The sequence below is a fragment of the Numida meleagris genome, chromosome 4, assembly GCF_002078875.1.
Source record: "Numida meleagris isolate 19003 breed g44 Domestic line chromosome 4, NumMel1.0, whole genome shotgun sequence".
In the NCBI taxonomy this organism is placed as follows: Eukaryota; Metazoa; Chordata; class Aves; order Galliformes; family Numididae; genus Numida; species Numida meleagris.
The window spans coordinates 44,528,865-44,553,804 of NC_034412.1; the positions used below are offsets into that span (position 1 = coordinate 44,528,865).

Genomic DNA, 24,940 nt, shown 5'->3' on the forward strand with positions numbered 1-24,940 from the left:
GTAGGAGGACGCTTCTCTTCATGCGTCGCGGCTGTGACGCAGGGTGAGCGTTGCTGTGGCTGCTGCTGCTGTGCCGTTCCCACAACGCAGTTGGGTTGCCGGCCTGGCGGTGGAGCTTCCCCCATGGAAGGTAGCTGGGAAAGGGCTGCGTACTGGTTGAGGGTGGTGGTGGGGTGGTAACTGGCTCTTCCGTTAGTACCCGTTCCACTGAGGCGGGAAGTGTGTGCGTTGATGTTATTATTCGGGTTTTGCTGCCTGAATGACACTTACGGCGGTGTCTGGAGGGCTTCTGCTGGGGCTGAGCCGCTGGAGTCTCATTTAGCAGGCAGGAATTAAACCTTGCTGAAGATAGTTCCTTGGGGCTCTGTTGAATACCGTTCTTCAGAAGCTGGTTTTTTATGGTGTGTGAATGTATGTGCTCCTTCCTGCTATAAACTACACAAGGCATAGCTAGTGTTTGCATTTGGGTGCTTATGTATTTCTGTGTTTGGAACTTCAAATGTTCACAGAAGCATCTTCCTTCTGGTTAGGAAACTTCTTGGTAGTGACTGATCACGGCAGTTTTCAAGGGGGGGGGGGGGGGAGAAAAACAGTGAAATGGTTCAGATGATGTGTTTGAGGGTTGAAGAAATGTTGTTGATGCTAGAAAGTTAATCAGTATGTGCTAGCTTAAGAATGCGTTAGTAAAATAATTAGCTTGTAAAACTTCAGAGTCAGGTTTTGGAATGCTTCAAGTTCTCCCAGGAGTTGTTGTTAGTTGTTTTGTTGCAAATACATTGTTCCTTTGTAATTTATCAGCCTAGATGTTTCTTGTAATAGTGTGAAATGGGGAGTATAGGAAAGAAGACAGTGAGGAATTCAGGGACATTCCCTTACTTTATTTTGAGGGACCTTTTATGACCTAGTGGGGTTTTTACTTCAGCTTGGTTTAGTACTTGCCTGTGTTTAAAAGAGTATTCAGAGGATCTCATGTTTCTGTGGATTTGGGGGGCCCTCAGAACTGCACATTCAGGGTTTGAAAGGGAAGCTGGCTGGTTCCTTTATAGGCTTGACCCAGCAACATGTGCAGGTGTTTTCTTCAAGGAGGCTTTCATCAGTTGCAGCTCAGATGGCACGTGTCCTTCTGTGGCACAGATGACAGGAACATCTACATGTCTGCTTGGTCAGAAGCTGGATGACAGAGTAATATATCTGGAATTTGGAGTCTCTAAGTGAACCTAGGTATCTCCTCAAATTCATGAGGGATAGGAAGGCTGTTATAATAACAGGTGTATGTCAGTACTCCCATCAGACTTGCATTTCAAAACTTTTATTTCCTGGTCTTATGTTCAACCAAGACAGTAGCAGTCTAAAACAAGTCCTGCCTTTCTTGATGAAGGCATTTGCCATCAATGATCTCAACTGATGTTCAAGTCATAATTTTTAGGGCCTTTACCTCATTTGACCCTTACACACATTCTGAGGCAAAGGATAGGCACGTATACTTGGATGGTGTGACATCTTCGTAAGCTGTTCTTTATTCACTAGTTTTGTATTTTGACTTTCCATAGTAGAGGAGTTGCCTATTTTTGGTCAAGTGGAACAACATTTATTTTATTGCTTGTACATTAACTTCAAGGCCTTTGCCCTGCAATCATCTAGGACTCTGTGGTGGTCATGTGCTTTCATTTGCTCTGTTTCTCTAAATAGCAAAAATGAAACCTTTAATTAAAGCAGTGGTAGGTAGGACTGGTGTGCAGAATTTAGCAGGTGTGGCTGGAAGCAGTTCTGCTACATGATCTCAACCACTGGTTATTGTATCTGGGAACACAAAGTTTTAGTTTACTCTTGTTTTACATGTCTTATGGTTTTGGTTTTTCCATGTTTTCTTTTAAACTAAACAAAGCCTCAGAAGCTGGACTTTCAATTTTCCTAACAATTTCTATTTCTCTTTTCTAGACGTTTTCAAATGCGTTCATTTTTTGTTTTAATGTTCTCCTGAAATGAAGGTGGAAGGGAGGATGTGGGAGGGCGAGCTTTGAATTAGTATGCTTTTAAATGATAACTTGTTTACTGATCCCCATTTCTGGAAACGGTGGTCTGATGTTTTCAGTGTTTTCATCTTCTCCAAGCTCACAGTACAAAGAGGTGAATTGGCTTTTGGTACTGATAAAGGGTCAGGATCCCTGATAGAGGGGCAATAATGGGTAGAGCCAGAGGATCTGGGAACATCCTGAACTTTCCAGCTCCCTTAGTGACCTTCCAACTGTGTGAGAGGCGTAGGAACAAAAATACCACCTCTTATCTGTTTCCTCTTGTTTGCTTTTGATGGAAAATGCAATATTAAAGTTTAGTTTGAGTGATCAAGAGCATGACTGAGAGAAATTGTCCAGTGTAGCACATCTGTTTTCCATTAAGAAGGAGGCTGAAATAGTTACGGATTGTGCCAGGAAAGTGGAAGATCATTTGGCAGTGAACCAGGTGGTGTTATGACTGCTGCTCTGTGGGCACGTTACAACTTATAAACTGCATTTCTTCTGGTAACAGTGGTTGTTGGCTGATAATCAGTTCTGGCTCAGTCGTGGTGGAAAACTGGTGATTCAGCTATTTGTAGTCATGTGGAATGGGAAGATGTGTGCTCCTTGGTTGGTGCTGATGGTGGGAAGGAGCGTGTGGGCCCTCTGCCCTGTTGCCACTATCTTGATTTAAATCCCTTCCTCACTTAAGACTGTTCAGCAAGGAAACATCTAATGAGTCTTAGTGTGGCCAGTTAGTGGCATTATAATCAGTGAGATACTATTTGTTTAGCTTCTATTGCTGAACTGGGCAGCAGTAAGGAAACAAATGTGTACAACATTATTAGTGGATCAAATCTATATGCTTGGCTTGAGACAAATGAGGTATGCCGCATTTACCCATCAGTCATAATTAAATAATGCTGTGTTACTCTCACTTACTTATTTTGTGCACATTTGGATATATTAAAATATATTATCCTCTTAGGAAAGTATTGTAAGAAGACATCTAGGAATTCAGCTGACGGTTGGACACAAAGCTATATGAGCTTTCCTGAAGGCAGGGATCACAGGAAGTTATGTGTATATGAAATACTACTGGATTCCATGCAATATTTCAAGTTCAGAATACTGAACTGTTTTATTAGATGCCGTAGGAGGAATGTCTTAAAGCACCAAAGTTAACCTCTGCTTCCTTTTTTAAACATGTTTTCAGCTTTATGCTACATCTAGCCTAACTTAGCTTCTTTGTTTCTTTGACTTCATGAAACAACAGGACACTCCACACTTCCAGCTTTTAGGGTTTACAATATTTTTTATTTTCTTTCTATTTGGGAGTGCCTATTACAAACCCCTGAAGCAGAGCAGTATTTGAGAAGTGGCAAGATAACTGAGTGACACTGACCTTCAAAATTCTTGTATTTTGAAGTAATTGAGTATAAGCTTTCTTGGGAATAGTCTTGCAGGTTCAAAGCAAGCTTAGAAACTCCTTTTTCACCTTTGTTTGCCATGGCAACAAATATCTATTTTTTTAAAGGAGACCATCCATATCTTAAAATATTGTGGTTCTCCTACCTTGTGTATCTTTTATGTATCTCCCAAAAAAGTGGAAACTTATCTCCCCTATACCATGTGTGATTGACACAGGAGCTAACATCATGTGTTTCTGCAAGAAGTGTAGTACTACAGGAGCAAATCTGTAGAGTGTGCCAGTGCTGAGGATCTGATAACCACACAATGTGCGTTTGGGGTTTTTACTTTGAACTAGCTATCTGATCCCAGGGGAGTGAATGGTGACTACTGGTTTGAGTGCACTAGTCTTGAGCCTTAAGCATGCTTCAAAGGTTAGTTTCATCTGAAGAAGAATAAAGTTTGCTTCCTATGCTATGTGGTATGTTATAGAGGAAGGACTGCCAAGAAAATCAGTGTCCTGATCCAAACTAAAACATTAACTGACACACCCTGCATCTATTACAATTTAACAAGCAGACAAAAGGAATAGGTAAGCTGTGCACAATAACACGGCACCAAATTCGTTATAAAACTCACCTACGGAGTTTTCCCTTGCTATGTAACATAATTAACTTAAGAATTATGAATTACTAGAGCTAAAAGAATGAGGAATGAAACGATTACATTAAAAGTGTACTTGCATTTGTTCTTATGCTGACTTTTGGAATCCTTTTCTGATGATTGCAGGTAACACTTCTTATTTCAGTATGGACCGATTTGAAGATTTGTCAGATGGTGAAGTGGATCACGCTTTCTATGATAGTGATTTTGCAGAGGAGGAGAAGAAAACAGAAGAAAATGGTGAATGTATAGAGAAAGGAAGTACAAAGATGGTTCTTTCAGACCCTGATTTGATGGCTAGTTCAAAAGATGCAAACTGTTGTGAGGAGGACGGTGAAGAGAAGCAGGAAGACCTGCAGAAGGATCCGTTCCTGGAAGATAGTACAGACAATCCTGGGGATGCTTCATCTTTCTCACTTCCTCCAGTTTGTGAGAATGCAGGTACATCTGGAGCAACGACTGCAGCAAGCAGAATACAGGAAAATGTTCCTGCTGGAATCCCTGAAATAAATTATTATACAAATGAAGAAGATAGTGGTGATGATGGCAAGAAACAGAAGATTAGACCAGAGTCAGCTAAGCAGTCCTACGATGTAGGAGGGGCTACCAGAACATACAGTACTACCAGTTCTTCTTCCTCATCCTCAAGCTCAGATACAGATTCTGATAGCTGTTTATCAGATTCATTGCATTCTTCCTCCAAAAGAAATGCTTGTGGTGTGGCTCTTCCATCTCCAAAACAAAAATTTGCATCAGCAATAAAATTACCAGGAGGAAAACCAAAGCTCGGAGACCACGTGGAGGAATCTGAAGACACAGGTACTGATATAACATCCCTGTCAACTCCAGACAGCAGTTCTACCCAGTCTTTTGAATTTGCAGCTTCAAATGTTAGAAATTAAAAGTAAAAAGGCAATGTAAGACAAGAATTATACGTATATTTTGAAGAATTTCAATACTATGGAATACTTGAATACTCTAAGGCTCCAAAGTACAGTTTTGTGCATGTATTTTAATGTATTTTTATTTTTTGTTTTTCACTTAGAATCGAAGTCTGATTTCAGCAGTAATCTGTTACATGATGATATGGAGCTGAATCAGTGTTTGAAAGGTGACTTTTAAATGTATTTATTTAAAAATGTATAATGTTTTTATGTTGAGAACAATATAGAATTGCATTTAGTGGAAGAGAAAATGAGGGATTTTTTGAGCTAGATATACTTTCAAACATTTTAACAGTAAGCATGTTGATTTAACTGTTTGAATTCTTACATAAATAGTATCGATTATACAGTGAAAAGAAAAGGTGTGTGAGTCTGTTAGTATGTGTATACCTAGTGGAAGGATGCATGGATGAGGTGAATCACCCCCCTCTCTCCACCCAAAAAAGATCTGATTTATTAACAAAGTGAATCCTAAAACTACATGTACATCTTAAACAGTTTGTGGCTACTAGGCTGTGCTGCAATTTGTCATTTAAATTACAACAGCAATCTTCTTAATGAAATGCTGGGTCATCAACCTTCAAAACTGGGAAGTAGTCCAAAAATACATAATATTCTTGTATTGAAATTTCTGATATCTTTTTGATAATTAAGTATTTCATAAAAAAAATCTCAATTTTAAGTATCAACCTTCCAAAATACCATAAGGTTGGGTAAGGATATTTTATATTTTTAAGAGAGAAATAACAGTTAATCTTAAAATTTGAGTGATTGTTTCTTGTTGGAAGCATGGATAATCTTGTGTGCATTTTAAGGTCTGCATGGTGTTTTTTGTTGTTTCATGGCTCAAAGTTCTCAGTAGTAAGATCAATAGAATAAAAAACAGTGCAAGAAATCTGCTGATCTCAAATGAGGTAAGATTCCTACAGTCTGGTGCATTTCAACCCCAGTTAGCTATAGTGTGGTAGAACTGGTGTGATTATAGCTGTATGTTGTTTTTCTTTATGCCTTGCTACATTGAGCCTGTAGTGAGGAAGGTTTCAAAATATGTTGTATGCATCATTTAACTTTCCTGGAAATAGAAGTGAGGTTTCACTTGCGTGGAAATTCTTCTGATTGTAGGAAAAACAAAGTCAGCCATGAAGGTTCTGGACAAGATGTTTCTTAACTCTTGACAGTCCTTGTGTTACAGTAGCTCCTTCCTGGTAGGAAAAGCTCCAACCACTCTCCAAAACATGTTGCTAGGCAATTGAAATTATGATGTCTTGCATCTTTATTTCATCCCTGATATGAAGAAGCTATTTAACAACTGGTGATTATGGGAAGATTCATCACATGCCTTAAATGGTTACTATAGCTGAGAGTAAGCATTCTCAGAGATGAGTTGCTTTTTGGAGGTGGAGAGGTTATTTTTCCAAAACTGAAACCAGATCTAAATAACAAAGATTGTGTAATGAGTAGTAGAGTTTTCTTCTATAGAGAAGACTGAGAAGGAATCTGATCATGTTTTTAAATACCTGCAGTGCAGGAGGCAATTGAACGAAGACAGACTCTTGTCCATGGTGTATAGTGATAGGATAAGGAGCAATGACCAAAACCTAGAACATGGAAGTTCCACAAATATGTGGAAGAACTTAATTACAGTGAGGGTGATGGAGCCCTGGAACAGGATGCCCAGAGAGGTTATGGAGTCGTCTTTGGAGATATTCAAAACCTGTCTGGATGCCTACCTGCTCAACCTGCTGTAGGGAAACAGCAATAGCAGGCGGGTTGAACTCAGTGATCTCTAGAGGTCCCTTCCAACCCCTGCAATTCTGTGATTCATATAATCTGGCAGTTAGTGTTTCTGGTTAGGATGCATATTACTTCCAAATGCCTTGCTACCTTGGCAAGCATGACATAGATTAATTAGTTTAGGTATTTTGGACTTTAAATGGGGCAGGTTTATTGATGGTGGGAAGATAGGAGCCGATCTTATTCCTGATTATTGCTTCCAAGTTTTTCTTGACAAATACGAATCACTTTCCCCCCCTCTCCTTTTTCCTGACAATCTACATGAGATGTTCATCAGAACTGAAAAGGCACAGACAATATTTTGAGTGAGAACAGTGTAAGCCCAGTTCTGAGTGCATTAATCAGTATTAAATGATCATCAGGATTTCTCGGGCTTGGCTTAAAATATAAAATTCTTTCAGTAGTCTACACCGATGAAACATCTAGTTAATTTTTTGTCAAATTACAGCTGGGCCTAAGCATTTATATCGCTATGTGAGTCTCATTTCCCAAGGTCTCTGAAATTTGCAAAGTTTGTGTCGTCTGTTGCTACATTGTGCCTAGGGGGCATGCAGCAATCTATTTCATAAAATTCTATACGTTGGTAATTATGAATATTGGAAGACCTGAATATTTTGCACTAGAAGAGAATCGTAAAGACAAAGAGAGGGTAGTAATCTGTTAAAGGTGTATGATGTCCAAATGGCAAGTCTGGCTTTAGAACAGCAGTCTGGTTACTAAGCAGAGTGGTGGTTCATAATTCATTTGAAGTATTTTAGGAAAAAGGAGATTAATTAAAAATGAGCTAGAATAGCTTTTCATGGCTTTTTCACTCAGAACCAATAACAATGTTTTTTGGGACTCCTGTGCAATCTGAACACAGAAGGAGGGAATGAAATATGACAATGCAAAAAAAAATTAGCAAAAATTTGTTTTTGGAATTTCTTACTGGAAGTTACATGTTAGGAAGATAGCAATAGAAATTTGGAGATTTTTCTAATATTGTTTTTAGATTCTGTGTCTTGATCCAATGTTTAAGGATTTGAGGCTATACAGTTGATGAGATGCTTTAAGTAAATAAAGGGAGCAAGTACTCTCCATTTTGTTCCATTATGCTAAAGGCTTACTCTCTGGTTTTAGACAAATCTTTTGATTTCCGAGGTTCAGAATGTCAAAAATGTTATGGATCACTTTATGTTGAGTGTGAATACAGTAATAGTGGGATTGGGATTGCCTAAGGTATTCAGAGTACTAAAGAATTTAGTAGTTAGTATTTTTCTTCTCTGTAAAATGAGGTTGATACCTGCTTATTTCGCAGAAGTGTCCGAGAATTAGTCTGTAAATCCATTGTATTAGCTATTATTAACCTGAGGAAATGGTGTGATGGGTTAAGTAGGACATAGGGCTGCAGACTGAAGACCTGAACTTCTTGATGCTTTTCCTGACCTGTGTGCTCTCTGACAAATCTTTCAGCCTTTTCTCTGCCTCAGATTTTCTATCATTTAAAAAAAAAAGCATAGAAAATCACCTGGTGAAAACCACTGTCATGTAAATATAATTATTATGAAAATAAAAGCCCTGTGTTTCTTAATAAAGTTATTGTAGAAAAATAAATTCAAGTGTCAACTGAACTGCTTTAAGTTTTTAGCTATAACTTGTTAATTAGGCAAATAAAATAATTCATTAACAACTGAAATTTTCTCTTCTTAGGGATATTTTTCCCATGTGCTCCTTCATGCTCAGCTTGTGTATTTGTACAATGTGTTGAGCAATATCCGAATCTAAAGTACCTCTTAAATACATACATCAACCCCTAACCTTTACAGCTGAGGTGAACATAGGTAGCTTTATGACTAAGTTTTTGTATGTTTGTAATTTGAACTTGGTATAAAATCATGCATGTATTCACGCATGTAATTACTTGCATTGAGGTAGAAGAGCAAATACTGGCTTCTTATATTTAGTCCTTGAGAACTTGCTGAAGATGCTTAAGGTTGTAAAGCAATCCAGTCTATGCTAACATCACAGAAATGTGTAATTTTGGAAAAACTTAAAAATTGCACCTGTATGGTACCTTCTGTCTTCCTTATGACATTGAAATAAATAGCAGCCTTATTTTAAGCATACATCTTTAAAGAGGAAAATTTATACTCAAAAAATCACTTTTTCCTTTTCTTCAAAAAATATCAAATCAGGAGTTCTGTAAAATCCTTTAAAAAATCTAGCATAAAATAGTGGATATTCAAGGAAATATTAGTGCGGGAATGCTACAGGATTCAGACTGAAACTATTAGATGTTTCTGAGGAGTTGTGATTTAATTGTTTTGTATTTTTCAAATTTGTCACAGATGTGATGGCAGAGCAGTATAAAACATGCTCTTGAGTTTGCCTGGTGCTTTAAGCATTGAAGCAACTTAATGTATTTTCCTGTTGGGATTGTAAGAGCGGAACATCCATGGTTTTAATTCTAGCTTCAGTGCCACTAAGACAGCTGTATCATCCTGTCCCAATGCATTTGACTTGCTAATTATCATTTGTGTTTTATGTAAGGTTTGGTTGGTTTTAGTCTTCAAGGTCATTTAAATGCTCACAAATTGAAAGCAGTAAACGTCTTGCTCATTGCTTAAAAGTCAGGTGTCTCTCCATGGAAACCAGCTTTCCTAGAAATCCTATGAATACCACAGGGAAATTTCTTTTACTGTTTATTAGTAATTGAGAAGCAGAACTATTTGCTTTATGCAAATGCTACTGCTTGTTTACTTCTCTCTGCCAAAGAACTGATTTATGGTTCAGAAGCAATGAAGTGCTGAGTAGAGATCTGTTTAAATTACATTATTCATTGGTAGAGTATGAAAGTACAGATCAACTATGCCAAGATTTAAGGGGAAGGCCAAATCGCAAACTCTTCAACTTTAAATTGTAACTTGAAGCTTCAGTATTGCATCCACTTGTCACTGGCCACTGTAAAAACGGGTAAACCAGTGAGACACCTAGGTGTTGGGATTAAATAGTAGTGTAGGTAGACTGTTGAATAAATCAACAAGTTTGGATTCCCCCTGTGGCAGGGGGTTGGAACTTGATCCTGAAGTCATCTCCAACCCATGCCGTTCTATGATTTGTGTATTTTCAAGATCTCTTCTAACCTGGTCTGCTTGATTCTAAAGTTCCTTAGATTGCTACTGTGGCTTATTTGGCCATAGTTTAAGAAGCAGTGGCTTTATGGATGTCCTTGGTGTTCTCCTTGTTTTGTTAGGAACAAGCACTTGCCCTGTAATATTAGTGATTCTCTCTCAGGAAGTTGTATAGTATGCATTCTGTTGCTTCTCTTCCTCGGAAGGTTAGTAATAAAAAGATCTGTTGAGGAACTGAAGGAAATAGAGAGGAACTATAGACTTCAAGATTCATCTCTACACCCTGCGCTCTTGAGGAAAACTTGCTGTTGTACTTCACTGTGAAGAGTCTGAAATTCAGGTAGGAAATGTGAATATTCTGTAACCCAGCAACTTACCAAGAGTTTAGTTATTGGGTTTTGGCAGTCATCTGCTCAGATTTCATCAAGCAGTTTCACAGCAGAGCTTTGGTGGTGGTTGTAGCAGTTCATTTTTCTTTGTTTCTTTTGAGTTGTGGCATATGATATGGTCACTGTTTGGAATTTTCACTGGTTATTTAGAGACAGAAATGCAAGAGATTGCATAACTGATAGCTTTAGGGACACAAAGCCAGGTCAGGACTATGGCTGAACAGTTGAGCAACTCTTCTTTGCCACAGCCTGCTTTCCACTCTCACACACGATGCATGGTGTTGCTCAACTCATGAGATGCAGCGGATGTAAGGCAAAATGTGAAACTGTCTCTCACAGCTTCATGATAAATTATATAATGTGGTTCCATGTGAAATGTACAACTGCCTGAAGTTATTTATTGCAAGTTGCTTTTTTCCAACTATGTTCTGCAGTGCTAGTTTTACTTGTTCCTGTAAGGGTATATTTGATTCCTTCTAAGTATATGATGGCTTGATGTTACCCTGTGAATGGTGTGGTACTAGTTATTTTCCATGCATTTATTTTTGTCCCTTGTAGGTTTATCCAGACGTGATTCTTATCCCAGGTTTGTCTCCTCAAATGGCTTCGACAGGAGTAATAGTTTTGCCTTGAGAATAACTTAACTAAATTATACAAGTTTTTATCAAGACATCATACTTTATTAACCTGTTGGTTGGCACACTTGATCTGCATTGTTTTGCATACTTTTGGATTTGAAGTGATTTGCATCTTCCCTTGGCAAACTAATAATGCAATGTTTGCTAATGCCAATAGCCTTGTGGTTATGGTTGCCTAAGGGCAGTTCTGGCATACATTAGTCTATGAACTGATGGGGCACAGTTACTGATTTCCAGAGGAATTCCAGAATTCATGAACTGCTTCGGTTTTGATTTCCAGCTCTTTAAAGTGGCAGTACTTGCTTGCATCAGTTCTGGAATATAATCAGTTGAGATGCTGCAGTATTGGGTTTTTGTCTCCTTTTGAAGTAAGGGCATGCTCATCATTCTTTGAGACTTGTAAGCTATTAACAACTACTTCAGAAGTTCCTTGCCTTAAAATTGCTGACATGGAAATGTTTGCTGAGGAAATACTGCTGTGTCAGTTTCCTTCTTTCATGCTTTGCTCAAAGCTTCTGCTTTGGTTGCGTGGGGCTCCTATGGGTAAGAGCAAGGGTTAACTTCTGGAGGCACTGTGCTATTGGAGTGATGCAGGTAGTGCTTTGAGTAAGGCTTCCTGCCCCTTCTCTTGGCTCCAAATACCTGTTTGATCTAACCTGCTATCACCATTCCTGTGGCATAGATTCATTCCTGTGGCTCAACTGGGTAATAATAGGACAGCAAAGCTCTTGGGGAAAGCAAAGGCTTACAGATAGGTCGATAGCTAAGCTCCAGTAAAGCCACGATTAAGCGTAAGCAGCTCTGTCCAAGAGCGAGGTTTTCCAGTTAATAGTTTTTCTTGTGAATGTGCAAGTCTGCTTTGTTGTATAATTTTGAGTGTGCATTCTTTATTTTTCTGTCTCAAAACCTCCAGTCCTGGTTTAATATTTTAGCATTTTTACTGTCTAAATTGGTATCCTCCAACTATTTCTTCTTCTGTCACAAATAGTCTCTCCATCCATTAAACTTAATTCTGATCTTTCTCTTTGCAGTTTCTGCACCAGCATGATGCAGCACTGCTTCAGGAGTAAACAAGCAAAATCACTTCAGGAAATGCATTTTGTATCACTGAGTCATGCTTCCCCAGTGTCAATTTTCTATCTAAAACATAATTTGTTCTGCCCTTCAGATGAGACAGACATCTTAAATATCTTTGGAGCAAAGTGTAAATCACTTTCCATTTGAAGACCTGTAAATATTAAGTGATAGTATGATTACTGGTTTTGTGAATTATTTCTAGTCTTGGCTTTCCAAAGCTGTTTGCTGTTGCCTGGAAAACTTATGCTTGCATTGGTAGCGCGAATTATAACTGCTATGATGATTATGATTACATGCAATATTACTTTAGTGCTGTGTACCAGTAGCCCTCTTAGCATGTACAGATAAATGCCTATGCTAATGGCTGGTACTGTTGCAAGTACAGTAAATATCTGAGGATAGAAGTTTGCGTGCATTGTGTCAATGCATGATGGTGAAGGTAGAGATCGAGGTGATCGCATTGAAAGGGGTATCAGGAAGGGGTATCAGGAGTACTGACCATTTAGGAGAAATGACTGTGTGCAGTAAGCTGATTGACATCTTTATTCCTAAATAACAAATACATCTGACTCAGTTGCTTATATACGTTTGAGCACTGCTGATTCTCTTGAAGCGAGTTTGGTTGCTCTTTGTATCCATTCAGCTCCTCTGAACTACTGGCTCTAAATCAGGAGGAGTGCCTAGTGAGAAATAAGTATTTGGCCAACACTGGACTTGATTTTTGTGGTGGATTTTCTGTAATATTAATGTATTGAGGAAAGTATTTGGTCCCTGAAATTGCAAAATGCATTAATCTGAAATCCAGATGGGAGAGGGAGAAGATGCTTTGGTTTTTCAGGCCTGTAAATAAATCCTAACGACTGAATGTAACATTTGCATTCTTGTTTCCTTTCTTAAAAAAATCTATTCTTATTTCTGCCATTTTAAAGCTGCTCTACAGTTGGAGAATAAAGAACAGCGAAAACTAACTGCAGGTCATCCATCTGGGAGAATGGGGGGAAACTTTTCCACAAACGAAGAAGTTAGGTATTGCTCCGATTTTAAAGCTGCTCTAGACTTGAGGGATAAACGACGACGAAAACTAGGCATCATTCATCCATCTAGAGGAACGAGGAAAAATTATTCTTTCACAAATGAAGAAGTTAGACGAATTGATCAGGAAAACCACAGGCTGCTCCAAGAACTGGCCCGACTGTGTGCAATGCCAGGAGGCAGGACAGACACACTGAAGAAGGCTGCTTTACCATCTCTTCAAGTGTACCACAGTGCCATCAACAGGCAGAAGGAGCAGCGGAGAATAGAAAAAGAAAACCTGGTGAGTTTTGAGAACTGCTTTGGATCAGTAAATCGAGGATTGTTTATTAATGGATCACTGCTCAGTACTTAAACTGATATAGGCAGCACTCTTTGGTTTTACTGCAGTAAATCTGCAATGAATTTCCATGACTACGCTGTTTGTATAATTGTTGATTATGCTTTATTTTTCAGATGAAAATGCATTTTACTTTGAGTGTGCCCTACTTTTTAGTGTTCTTAAATTTAAGGGGAATTATCACTTACACAGTCATAATTTTGCATAGCAGTCAAATTCTGCTTGTCCTACTTTATGCATTGCAATTACTGATAGTTCAGGAACAAGCTTGCAAAATATAAAACAATTGATATGACAGCATCAAACCTGTTATATTTGAAACAAGGTACAATGTGAATGCCATTTCTGTTTCTGAACCTTTTTATAACTACCCATTGCTTTCAATACTTGTAGCTCTCTGCTTTTCTCTATTTGAATATATGTGGCAACTACAAAAACTAACTTCAGTGGAAAACAGATGTTTAGTCTCCTTTGTCAGCTCTGCTAATATCCACACAACAAATAATAATGGTTTTAAATGACTTTTAGTAACTGAATTGTATTATGGGTAATGACATTTTCATATCTAGTTCCAACTGTGTTGGAAAAGGAGATTATATGTAGTTAGAGACACATGGGAATTTTTTTAGTGGAAGTAGTGTATTTGCTCTTTTTCTTCTGTTAGGTTGTGGTTTCCTTTTATATAAAAGAATTTGTCTGTGTTGCAGCTCTAATTGTCCTCCCCAGGAAAATCTTTTATGCTTTAGTTCTTCCATCTTAGACTTCTACATCATTTAAAAATTTTCCAAGTGAGAAATGAGAGTTTACAGGTGACCAAAAGAACACTACATGCACTGAAAGGAATTGGCATGGCTATGTACTATAGATAGAATACAAAAAGAAATGTTTTTAGACTTCTGTGTTTTTAAGCTGGTAGGGAGTGCTTTCTTTGTATGTTGTGGGTGTTTATTGTTTCATTAGTGTTGGAAGCAGGACTTGTGCTTCTGCATGGACTGTGATCATCAGAGTGTATTCTTAGTCTGTGGAGAGGAAGTGCTGCATCAGGCACATACCCACCCAGAAAGAATATGCTATATTATATAACATCGTGATTAGATGGTGGCTGTAATATTAATGCATATCTCTCTACTCAAAGCCACAGAATTTTTTTTTCTTGACATATTGTAGGATTTTTTTCCAAGAGTGCCTTCCTTTGCAACTTCTGGATCAAAAATTCAGTGCTAACAGCAGTTCATCCTTCACATACTGCTCTTCTGGGATGTTAGAGATTAGTGGTGGTTGCTTGTAGCTAAGATGTGGTATCCTTCAGTTACTTACTATGTTTTAGTTGTTAAGCATTTACTGCAGCAACATGAGTGTGAATGTTTGACATCAAAATAACCCTTTAGAATTTGTTAGCATGTCTTCCTATTTTAAACTGTAAAAACATTCAGTCTGTTAATTCCCCCAAACTCAAGACAATGCATTTTCTTTTCTGAAGAGCAATTAGTACAGCTCTTAGGTTTCATTCAACACTACCTCTGTTTTTAAGCAATTGTTTCCTTTCTTGTTTCAAGTGTACGTGCACTTTGAGCATCACATTTGTAACATACTGATTTGTCTAGTGCTGCTTCTTTGGCATTATGGGCATGACATATTTTTCTCAGATGGTGAAGGGGGAGCTGAAAGCTGCAAAGAGCTTCCCTACTCTGTCCATTGATCAGGAGGTTTTTGCTTTTATATAGTGAAAAGTATGTGCTGTGTGAACTTCTGTTGTTGTTTTCTTCTGGTCAGCAACCTTTGTAGATTTAAGAGTTGAAATTTTGTTGAACTTCCTTATCAATGGTCTTCTTTCTTGATAGGGTTTTTTCCCCTCATGTAATGCCTGAGGTATCAGATGAGGGATGTGTCTTTTGATATGCCTTTGTGAAATGCTGGGGAATAATGCAGGTTTTCCTAAGTAATTCAGCAAGAGATATCTACAACAGTATTCAGTGCAGAGGATGAGATAGTTCAGGTGCTGAGTATTTTGCTTTTTTTCCCCCCTTCTGTTGAATTACAGCTTTTATCATCTGTTTGTGAAGGAAAACTGTCACTTGTTCCACTAGAACGTTCTTGGAGCATTGCCCTTTTTTTTACTGTTAGGAGAAAGGCTGCTTAATCTTTGATGCAGGCACTTGGTATTTAATAATATCAGATTTTTATACTTGCTGTTTGCGTCTCTGTGCTTTCCTAAATGGAACCTGCTTTGGGTTGCTCATCTGAGCTAGAAAGCTCGGAGTGCGGCTCTTGCCAGTAGAGGACGCTGCTGATTGAGAAAACCTCCTGCGCCTTGACTGAAGGCATGCGCAGCCACTCTCCTCTCCAGCAGAAAGGGACCGAAGCGTGACTGATGGGTTACTGTTTTCCCATGCCTGCATAGTCTCTGTATTGGCATGAGTTAATCGCGGTTTCTGCCAGTATAAGTAAAGTACTTAGCTTAATAGGTGGAAAACTACACGTCCTTGTTTGAACTTACAGATTTTGCATCACACAAACCACTAAATATACATCAAGGTAAATATTTAGAGGCCTTTTAAGTACAGATTTTCAGCCACTACATCATTCCTCAATCCTTTCATCTAAACTTAAGCAGGTATGAGTTACTCATACTTTTTGTTGATCGGTTGGTTTGTTCCTCAGACTAGGATTTAGGTGTGTTAGCACCTTAGCTCGCTTAGGTCACTTGTTCATCCAAGTTCCTTGTGGACAGAGGACCTTTGGAGTTTATGCTGGAAGTTCACTGGAAAATCTTAGCAGGTCTGGGACAGCAGTTCCCAAACCTTAGGTCAAGAGCAATGAAGGTGTTCTCCTTTGCTGTGGCATTTGGCCTTTCCATGCATCTCTGTGAATTCTTCTGACCCATGCTGTTGCACCTCACTGCATGTAACAGTCAATGTCATTCATTCCCATGTGATGTACTTTCCTGAAATGTACTCTCTGTCCCAGCAGATATGACTCTGATCCCAGCTCTAGCACCACACCTCTAGCACCAGATGCTGCAAATGTAATGTGACTGTAGGAAGAGTATTGAGGTTGTTTTACCTTGCTAGCCTCTTCCAGAAAGAGGGGTAGGAAACAATCCTCTTAAGAGATCAGAAATACTGGCACTGGACTGGAGGCTCTTTAAAAACTTGGGCATGCAGGGCTTTATAAGATGCTGCCACTTACTAGGTTCTAAGTCATATTATGCCAAGACTAATACAGAACAGAGGTAGTACTCAGGATTAGGAAGTACAATAAAAACAAACTGTTGTTTCCATGGCCTTTTTGTCAGGGGAAGCTATCCTGATGTGAGATTGGTATGCAGATGCACCTGGCTAAAATAGACTGCTGTGGAGTGTACACGTGCAGCTCTGCAGTCACAGTTTTGAGGCTGTAGGCTCTTCATGCTGATTGCTTACCCAGACCTGAGATTCCTTACCACTGCTGTGGTAATTCTGATGAAGACTCACTAATTACCAGGTTATTTTGGTTATTTAGCACTCTGCTCAATTTTGTGTTTTTTGTTTTTCTATTCTTAGCTTTTTTGTCTATGGATGCCAGCTACAGATAAACATGGCAGTTCAGTTAAAAGTACTTTTCTGTAGACTGAAGAACTTTAAGAGTTTTCTGATCTTAAGAGTTTGTGAGGGTTAGAGCTAAGAAATGTACTTGGCAGTTGAAGAAACTTACAAACCCTCTCATTAAGAACAAGAAGCTGTCCCTGAATGCACTGTTATCTACTTCACCCTCCCCCACCTGGGCTCTGTACAGGGACAGTGTGATTGCTAATGTGAGTGACATTAGAGGAGGCATAATATAAATAAATCTGAACAGCTGTCAAGGCATGCTAGTCAGCTGGCTAGAATTCAAAAGAGGTGAAAACTGAAGCCTTCGGACATTTAAGAAGCAAGTAAAACAAGAAAAAGTAACATCTTTCACCTTGGAAGGCTTTTTTCCAAGCTAGGGAATTGTTGATGACATCGTTACATCCCTTTCCGTGAGAGAGGAGAAAACAGTAGTGAAAATAGTTGACTTTCTGAATGCTAGTGCAATCTTATTGAGCTTGAATCACGTGCTCTGAGCAGCTACTATTAAGAGCGACTAAGAGATTCCGGCATTTATGTGTCTGTTATTCATTTTTCTCTGTTAATCAGATCAGGAGTATGTCTTTGGCTCTGAGCACCTGGATTACTTAATGTGATTTGATTCTTTGCTCATTAAGGTCATTGACCATTTCTATTACTTCAGTCATTCAAGATTAAGACTACAGAGATTTAGCACTTCAGAACAAGGAGAGTGCCAGTGTTCTTCAATCCATTTCTCAGAATGTTCTTTTAAAGAGAATATAATGAAAGAATTATCAGGTTTTAATGGATAATTGAAGAGGAACACTATTTGTTCCAGGTCTTGTAGGAGATAGTTCCCTGGTCCACAAGGCAGTAGATTTTTTAGTAGAAAAACGTAAGAATTGGATTAGATATGTAACAAAGACCTAATGAGATCAAGACAGCCATATTAGTGTATTGATGAGTGCACTTCTGTATGAAGCAGGCCATTCTCTGACCTGCAGAATTAACAACAACAACAACTAGTGTGTAAGTTGCGTGTCCTTGGTACAGTGCTCAGCAGAGGGTAGGAATACTGTGAGAGCTATTTTCTAGCTCTCTACAAAAGCTGTTCGTAAAACAGAGATGGAACCACTTCAGCACTGCACAATCTGTAGATGTTCTTTCCATAGGTAATGACTGTATGATGTCCAGTCTTCACCTGTTCAAAAAACAATCTTTTCATACTGGGAGTAGTCTGACTTTGCTTTTAGTAACGTGGACTGGATGCTTGTTAAAATACAGACTTAAATGTAAAAGCAGAGAATGGTATTTAAACTGGGATTAAAAGGTATATTCAAATTCATGTGTTTAGAATCAAGCTTGAAATTACTGCAGTATTAAGGTATGCAGGTTCTGAGGCATTATGGGTGGAGTGCAGACTTGAAATGACTTTCACAGGGAAGAGAATGTTCTTTCTACTACTTAGTTTACTCATTTGTGGCTGACTATTTTGAGAGCTTCCATTTATAATAAAAAAGATAAGTGTTCTTTGCAAATCCATGTGTATGTAGTTGTGTTAGAAGATGGTGGTGAACTTGCATGTAAAATGTTGGATGTAACATTTAGAGAAGTCTACCATTTTGTGTTCTGTAACTGGCTTTAGTGAAGAGCTATTTCTAGCTGGAGTCCTTCCTTTGACTTCTGCTTACTTAGGTATTTCCACTTGAGAGTGAACTGGCTGGCACTCAATGCAAGCACTTGTGACATATAATGCCTGAGCCAAAATGGCTTGTCCTTTCTCTCCTGCACACTGTGCAGGTTTCCAGTCCCAGTTCCAGTGTAAAAACTGCTGAGAGTTTATACATTCCTATTACAGATGGACAATGGCAACTAACATTTTGTGAATAGTGTGCAGTTTCCCAAGTCACTTTTTTCTTCTTCTAAAACAAAGAAAGAAAACACTTTAAATAAGCAAATGAGAAAACCACTAACAAAAAAAAAGAACTAAACAGAACCTGGGATTAGGTGGGAGGGTGGTGGTGGGGGAAATGATCACTTCATATGAAGTGTAGTTTAATAGCTATATGGATTCTTGATGTCTACCACATAAGTAAGCATTTAGACAATACATCCTTATTAACAGTGGTCTTATTTGTCTTTTGGAGACTTGTGTAATTGCAGTTTGCATTCTCTTGTTGATAGGATGCATGTTAAACTCTGACCAATGGTTTTATCACTGTCAAATGCTTATAGGCCATCCATTCAAATTAAATTAGCAGAGAGAATGTATGGAACTCTGGGAAGGAAGCACTGGAGGCTAAATATATTAAAAAATGTGGACTTGTTAATTGGAAGTTGTATGTAGCAGAGTCCTTCCAAATTTGTCCTACTATAAAGTTATCTTTTTTAGAAAGATTGTAGGAAATGGGATGCACTGGTTTAAGAATTTCAAGTGAAAGTGATAAGGACATTTGAGAAAAATGGGCATTCTTTAGAAGAACTGTGTAGGTAGCTTTTGTGATGTAATGCTTGCTACATGATCACCAGCATTGATTTCAATAAGAGGAAATAATGTCTCTAAGAGATCATAGTTGAAATTATTGTTAAAAGTATGTTATGTTTAAAACATTCATAAAGGCCAAAGTAAAAAAAATATCCAACATGTGTTTTTCTTTTTGCAATTAGCTTCACAGAATTGAGGTCAGTAGTTCTCTCTAGGGATCCTATGGGGCATTGGTGTCCAGCCTTGTGGCTTCCCTGGGCTGCAGTGAGTGAAGAGGGATTGTCTAGGGCTGCATCTGTGAGGGTTGCTCTGAAAGTAATGCCTCTTTGTTTATTTCCATGGGAACAACAACAGATACCAAGAGCACAATAACACTATTTAATAGAACAAATTCTTAGCTACAGAACACTCTTTTTCAACACAGTCACCACCGTTAGCACTGTGTTTTCATCAGTGATGAACAAGAGCCTGCATGCTGCACTAATAACAATCTGTACCAGTGGAGGTACTGTCACCATTGCTGAAATGCACCACCCACTGCCTCACTGTGCACACACATGCTGTTTGGTCTCTAGAAATGTTCAGCAAGTGTCAGTGAATGTCAGCAGGTGCCATTTTCTCCGCATGGGGGAGTTCAGTGACACACCTTTGCTTCATCCACACTTCCATGTCAAAGACCATTCTGTCAGAGTGCCCCTCTGCTGCCATCTGTCTGGTATAGTATGTACTAGTCAGCAGCAAAGTTGTTCATGCTGAAAAATGCTAAAAATTGGTAGGTTTATTTTTTACAATTAAAATAGAAATATGTCTATAAATGCTTTTGTAGTTTCTTGTTCATTCTTTCTTGATATTTTTCTTTGATATTAAGGCTTTACTGAAGAGACTGACAGCAGTGAAACCAACACCTGGAATGAGGCGTTCTGAACAGCTATGGGACTATCAGCGCTACGTGAGCTATGCAAATACTTCACCATCTGCAAGAGAAGAACGTTCTTTTTCCAGGCAGCATGGCTTGTCTCGTATGTACCCTGAAACTGCAGCTTCTTGCATCTCTTTACATGTGTTTCTCTTTCATAATTCAGAATTACGATTACTGAGAAAAGTAAATTCCTTTCTGTCTTCCTTAGATGGATTCATCACAGAGAGATCATTAAACTGATTTTGTTAAGCATACCAGAAGTATGGTGAAGTTCTGAATTGTTTGTTTGCCTTCCTAAATTTCTAATAAATTGTTTTGTTAAGAATCTTTGCCAAGAAGGTCAAAAAAATCACTGTTGTAAATAGATATTTGTTTGCCAGTACTTCTTATTGAAAGGACTAAGTGGGGGGAAGTTCAAATTCTTTTTTAGAAAGTGTAAATCTACTGAAGTAGCTTTGTTTCTCCAGAAGCTCTGTGTGTAATACTTGGAAGTGGCTCATTTATCCCGTTGATCCATGTATGTCAGTTCAAAGAACCACTGCACTGTGGCATATACTCAAATTTTTTTTGTTCTGACAGTTTACAAATGACTCATAACTTTTTGGTTTTGTATTCAACTTAGAGTGATTGTGGGGATTTTTTATTATGTCTTGTTCTGGAAATTATGATCATGAATATAGTAATGTAACATAGCATGAAGTTTTCTGACATACATATTATATATATAATATATATAATATATATATTATTCTGACATACATATTATGACAGCATAAGCATTCATGCTTTTCTGTTTATGTGTTAACAGGAGATGCTTCAAGAGCATACGCTGCATCAAGTACAATGAGACAGAGGACAGAAAAACCTGTGTCAGTTTCACCTACTGGGGCATCGCAGAGACCTAAATCCACTTCTGTTCATGCTGCTTGTTTGTAAGTGCATGCTTTGCCTCGCTACCCGAGATGTTCCTCAGTTTCTATTTTCAGCAAACACTGTGAAAATATTCTCTGCGTTGTTTAATGTTTAATGATAAATGTTTAATGCATTTACTATGCAATAAAATGCATAGTAAACTATATAATTGCCTTTTAAATGGTTTAAAGCATAGACATTTGCATCAATCAGTGTTTTCTGTGAAATATTTATGAAAGAGAAGCATTTAAATACACAGTAGGAATTGTTATTTTACTGTCCAATCGTAAGTGCAATTTGTGTCTGTGACATGGAGGGACAGAATTGCTGTACTATAGGACTTAATTTCTAGATTGGCACTTCTCATCCTGGCTTTAGGTAAGTCTTCTGAATGTTTAGGTCATATTCAGATGTCTGAAAGAATCTTCCTTTTACAGTAGCATTAAGAGGAGAAAAGCTACAATACTGAGGTTGCAGAAGGTGTTACTCTCCCATGATTATAGGTTGCTCAAGGTGATGAGCATTTGTTTTGTACTCAAGGCTGGGTCTCTTCCATATTTAAAAGGATTTTAGAAGTTACATTGGGACCTTTACATAGGAAAGAAGCATACGATGCTCTTTGAATGCCAGAGACTGAAGTTGGAAGTGAACAACAGTTTCAGATTTACTCTAAACAAGAGTAACTTTTAGATGCTTCCCAGGCTAGAGAATAGAAAGAAAAGGAATCATTTAATGGCCCTGCTTTTGCAGATCCTTACCTTTCTAAGTGGAGAGATAAAAGCTTGGGTTACAGGAATTTTCAACATCTGCTTTTGAGGGCAACTATTAATCAAGATTTAAAAAAAGAGAAAATAAAAGCTTATGCTGCTTAGCCTATTTTTACAATGTTATGCTCATACCAAATACTTGTAGTAGTGTCCAATAGATAGGCTTCAGTGCTAACATCCATTTGTAAGGAGAGAGAAATTTGATGTGGTTGTCAAACTTAATGTAGTTGGCAAGTAGTAGGCATCATGCTTTATTTCTATCCATGAAGTTAAACTTACAGTTTGCTTATTTTGTTGGGTTGTAGTCTTATTAAAAAAAAAAATAAGCATAAATTACAATGCTGCTGTCTGTGGCTATTGTTGGAACCTTGCTTGCTTTCCCAGCTTCTTCCTGGGAAAGATGCAGGAAATCTTTGTGTTATGTGTATGGAAAGAAATCTGTATTTGGTGCTGCTGTCTTGGCCTTACAAAAAGCAAGCTTATTACTCTTTGCTCATGCTTGCATGAGGGCCTATGCTTTCAATTACTCTGCATTGTAACAAACTTTTTCTTGGTCCTGTATGATAGTTCAGCAGAGCTTCTGCACCTGGTGACCTGCAGATCAAATTTGACTGTTTGATATTTAAACTTTTATCTTTAAGCAGAGTTGTGGCAAACAGATTTTATTACAGTCCCTACGAACAAATGATTGTAAAGTATAGTGCTGCTGTATTTATTTGTAATATTGTGCTAATTAAAATTATTCACTATTTGAAGACTTCTGTCCTTGAATGTGCATATCAAGGTCACAATTTAAATACTTCTGAATGTTCACATGATAATTCTCTTCTGGAAAGGAATTCTCAAAATAGATTACTTCTGATCACTTCATTTTATTTAGCTTTGGTATGAAATACTGTCATTTAATGTCATTTTTATAAATTGTAAGAAATAATTAATGTGGAGTGTTTGCCAATACAGTGAGTTTTCAGAATTTTATCTGATATTAAATTGCAAAGGATGCAATTGGACTTACCTGTAGTGGAGGATGCATGTGTTAGTAACATTGGTGTGTGGTGGATTTCTTTGGTTTTGTTTTAAATAAGCCATATAGACAGGTCTTCATTAAGTTAGATAATTTCACCAAGATTTTATAACAATAAATTCTAATTCTAATAGATCTTCTTTGTAAGCTGTCATTTTATGTTCTCTTCTGCCTTTTTTCCCCTCCCAATCTCTTCAAACAGGAAGTGCAAGCAGCGTCCTTAAATTTTAATTCCTGGGAACCTCAGAGACTTGAGCTAAATTGGAAGAATCGCTCAAGGCCATTCTTCATATGGAGTTTACAGGATTTTCTCTGTACCAGAGCCTATCATTCGTCAGACTACAGCAGCATTTACTGAAGATCTTGAGGCATCTCAGCTGTTACCCCTCACTCAGATAAGCATTGGCTAGCTGCGTTTGTCTTTTATGGCAGGTATTATCCTAACTGTCAGCTAAACACTTTCAGGATAAATTCTTATTGAAAACTGCTATTTTTTCTTTCTAACATGTTGACCAATAAAGTTTTCTTGTAACTGCTTTTCCTTGTATGCTCCTTCCATCTGTGGTGGTTGCCTGCTCAAAGTCATGAGCAAAATAGTGGATGAACCTTGTCATTTCCACCTAATGAATGAGAAACCCAGAGCTGCATCTGGAGCCATCTTCCAGGACAGATTATAGTTAAAGTCAGCTTTGTGTTTTGTATACCAGCAGGGATTGCTAGTACTTGTGATGCAGATCTGGTTTGTCTTCAGGCTGTTAGTTCTATTTCCTTGTTCAGGTAAGCTTCTATACATTTCCTGGTAAGTTTCCTCCTGGCCAAAATGAAACAGGGTTTGCCAGCAATGATCCTTGCAGCTGTGTCACTTCAAGATCACTTGCTTCTTGCTCTCATTTATGATTGTTGTTGCAAGCTCTGATCGTGTGCAAAAATCATAATTTTCTCCACTGAGTTACGTGGTGAGAGCTTGGGACAAAAGTCACAATTCTCAGTTCTCCCCACGCACTACCTCTTAAGACTGGAACATACTATTAAGAGATTTTCCTTGTTTATAGGGCCAGAAAGGGAACACAGGGCTGAGTCGGTTTCTTGACTTTTGGGGGGGAGGTGTTTCTCTGCTGTGCCTCTCAGCTTGTCTTAAATTCTTCTTGTGTTTTTTGTTCTTAAAAGAACTGGTGGCTGCTGCTCCTTCCATAACAAGCCTAGGGCTGAGAATACAGGTTTTCACCTTCAGAAAGGTAGGGGAAAACTACCTGTGGATGTAAATTCTTCCCTTCCTGCTTCCCCAGTATGCTGTGTTCTTTAGAGAGGTTTACCCTTCAGATCCACCTTGAAGGTCCTAACCTCCTCCTGATCCAAAAGATAAATGTCTCAGTGCCCTCCCCCAGTAGGTTGCTTTCTGGGCTGAGTAGTACAGTACATACATACTTGATGGTGGGTGGGCTTTGTCTTTGTCTTTCTCTACTACTAGAATCTATTACCAGGCTATTCAAGATATTTCCCTGTGTTCAAGTATGAGATACAAGGTAATAGCGATGGTGATTTCAGTGCAGGGTTCTGCTGAATAACTCTTTGAGGTGCAGATGGATTGAAGTGGGGCTCTCAGCTGTGACAACCAGGGCTCATTTCACTGTAGTAGCAAAGTACCTGAAAAATTGCCTGCTTTCCAGTTTTGCAGATAGCATGAAATCCAGCTGAGGGAACAGTGCTGCTTTCAGGAGAGTGGTTATTCAGTTGATGGCTTTGAATTCATACACCTATTATATTTGTGGAAAGTGCTGCCTGTTAAATGCCAGAGTGTGTGAGCATATAAAAGGCTCCTTATTTCTGCTTACCTGTATCTTATAATGTATTATTTCACCTACTGTTTCTTCTC

The 24,940-nt window shown here is 38.3% G+C and overlaps 1 protein-coding gene across 2 annotated transcripts; it reads left to right on the plus strand.

The window, feature by feature from the left end:
• Nucleotides 1–23,604, plus strand: CFAP97 (cilia and flagella associated protein 97). 2 transcript variants are annotated; one of them, XM_021397043.1, is made up of 7 exons: nucleotides 1–130; nucleotides 4,194–4,886; nucleotides 5,113–5,178; nucleotides 12,949–13,334; nucleotides 20,314–20,464; nucleotides 21,173–21,296; nucleotides 23,270–23,604. In XM_021397043.1, exons 1-7 carry the CDS (start codon nucleotides 124–126, stop codon nucleotides 23,289–23,291), a joined length of 1,449 nt encoding a protein of 482 aa, XP_021252718.1. In that variant the 5' UTR covers nucleotides 1–123; the 3' UTR covers nucleotides 23,292–23,604. The 2 variants fall into 2 exon arrangements, with proteins under 2 accessions (XP_021252718.1, XP_021252719.1); XM_021397044.1 differs by lacking the exon at nucleotides 5,113–5,178.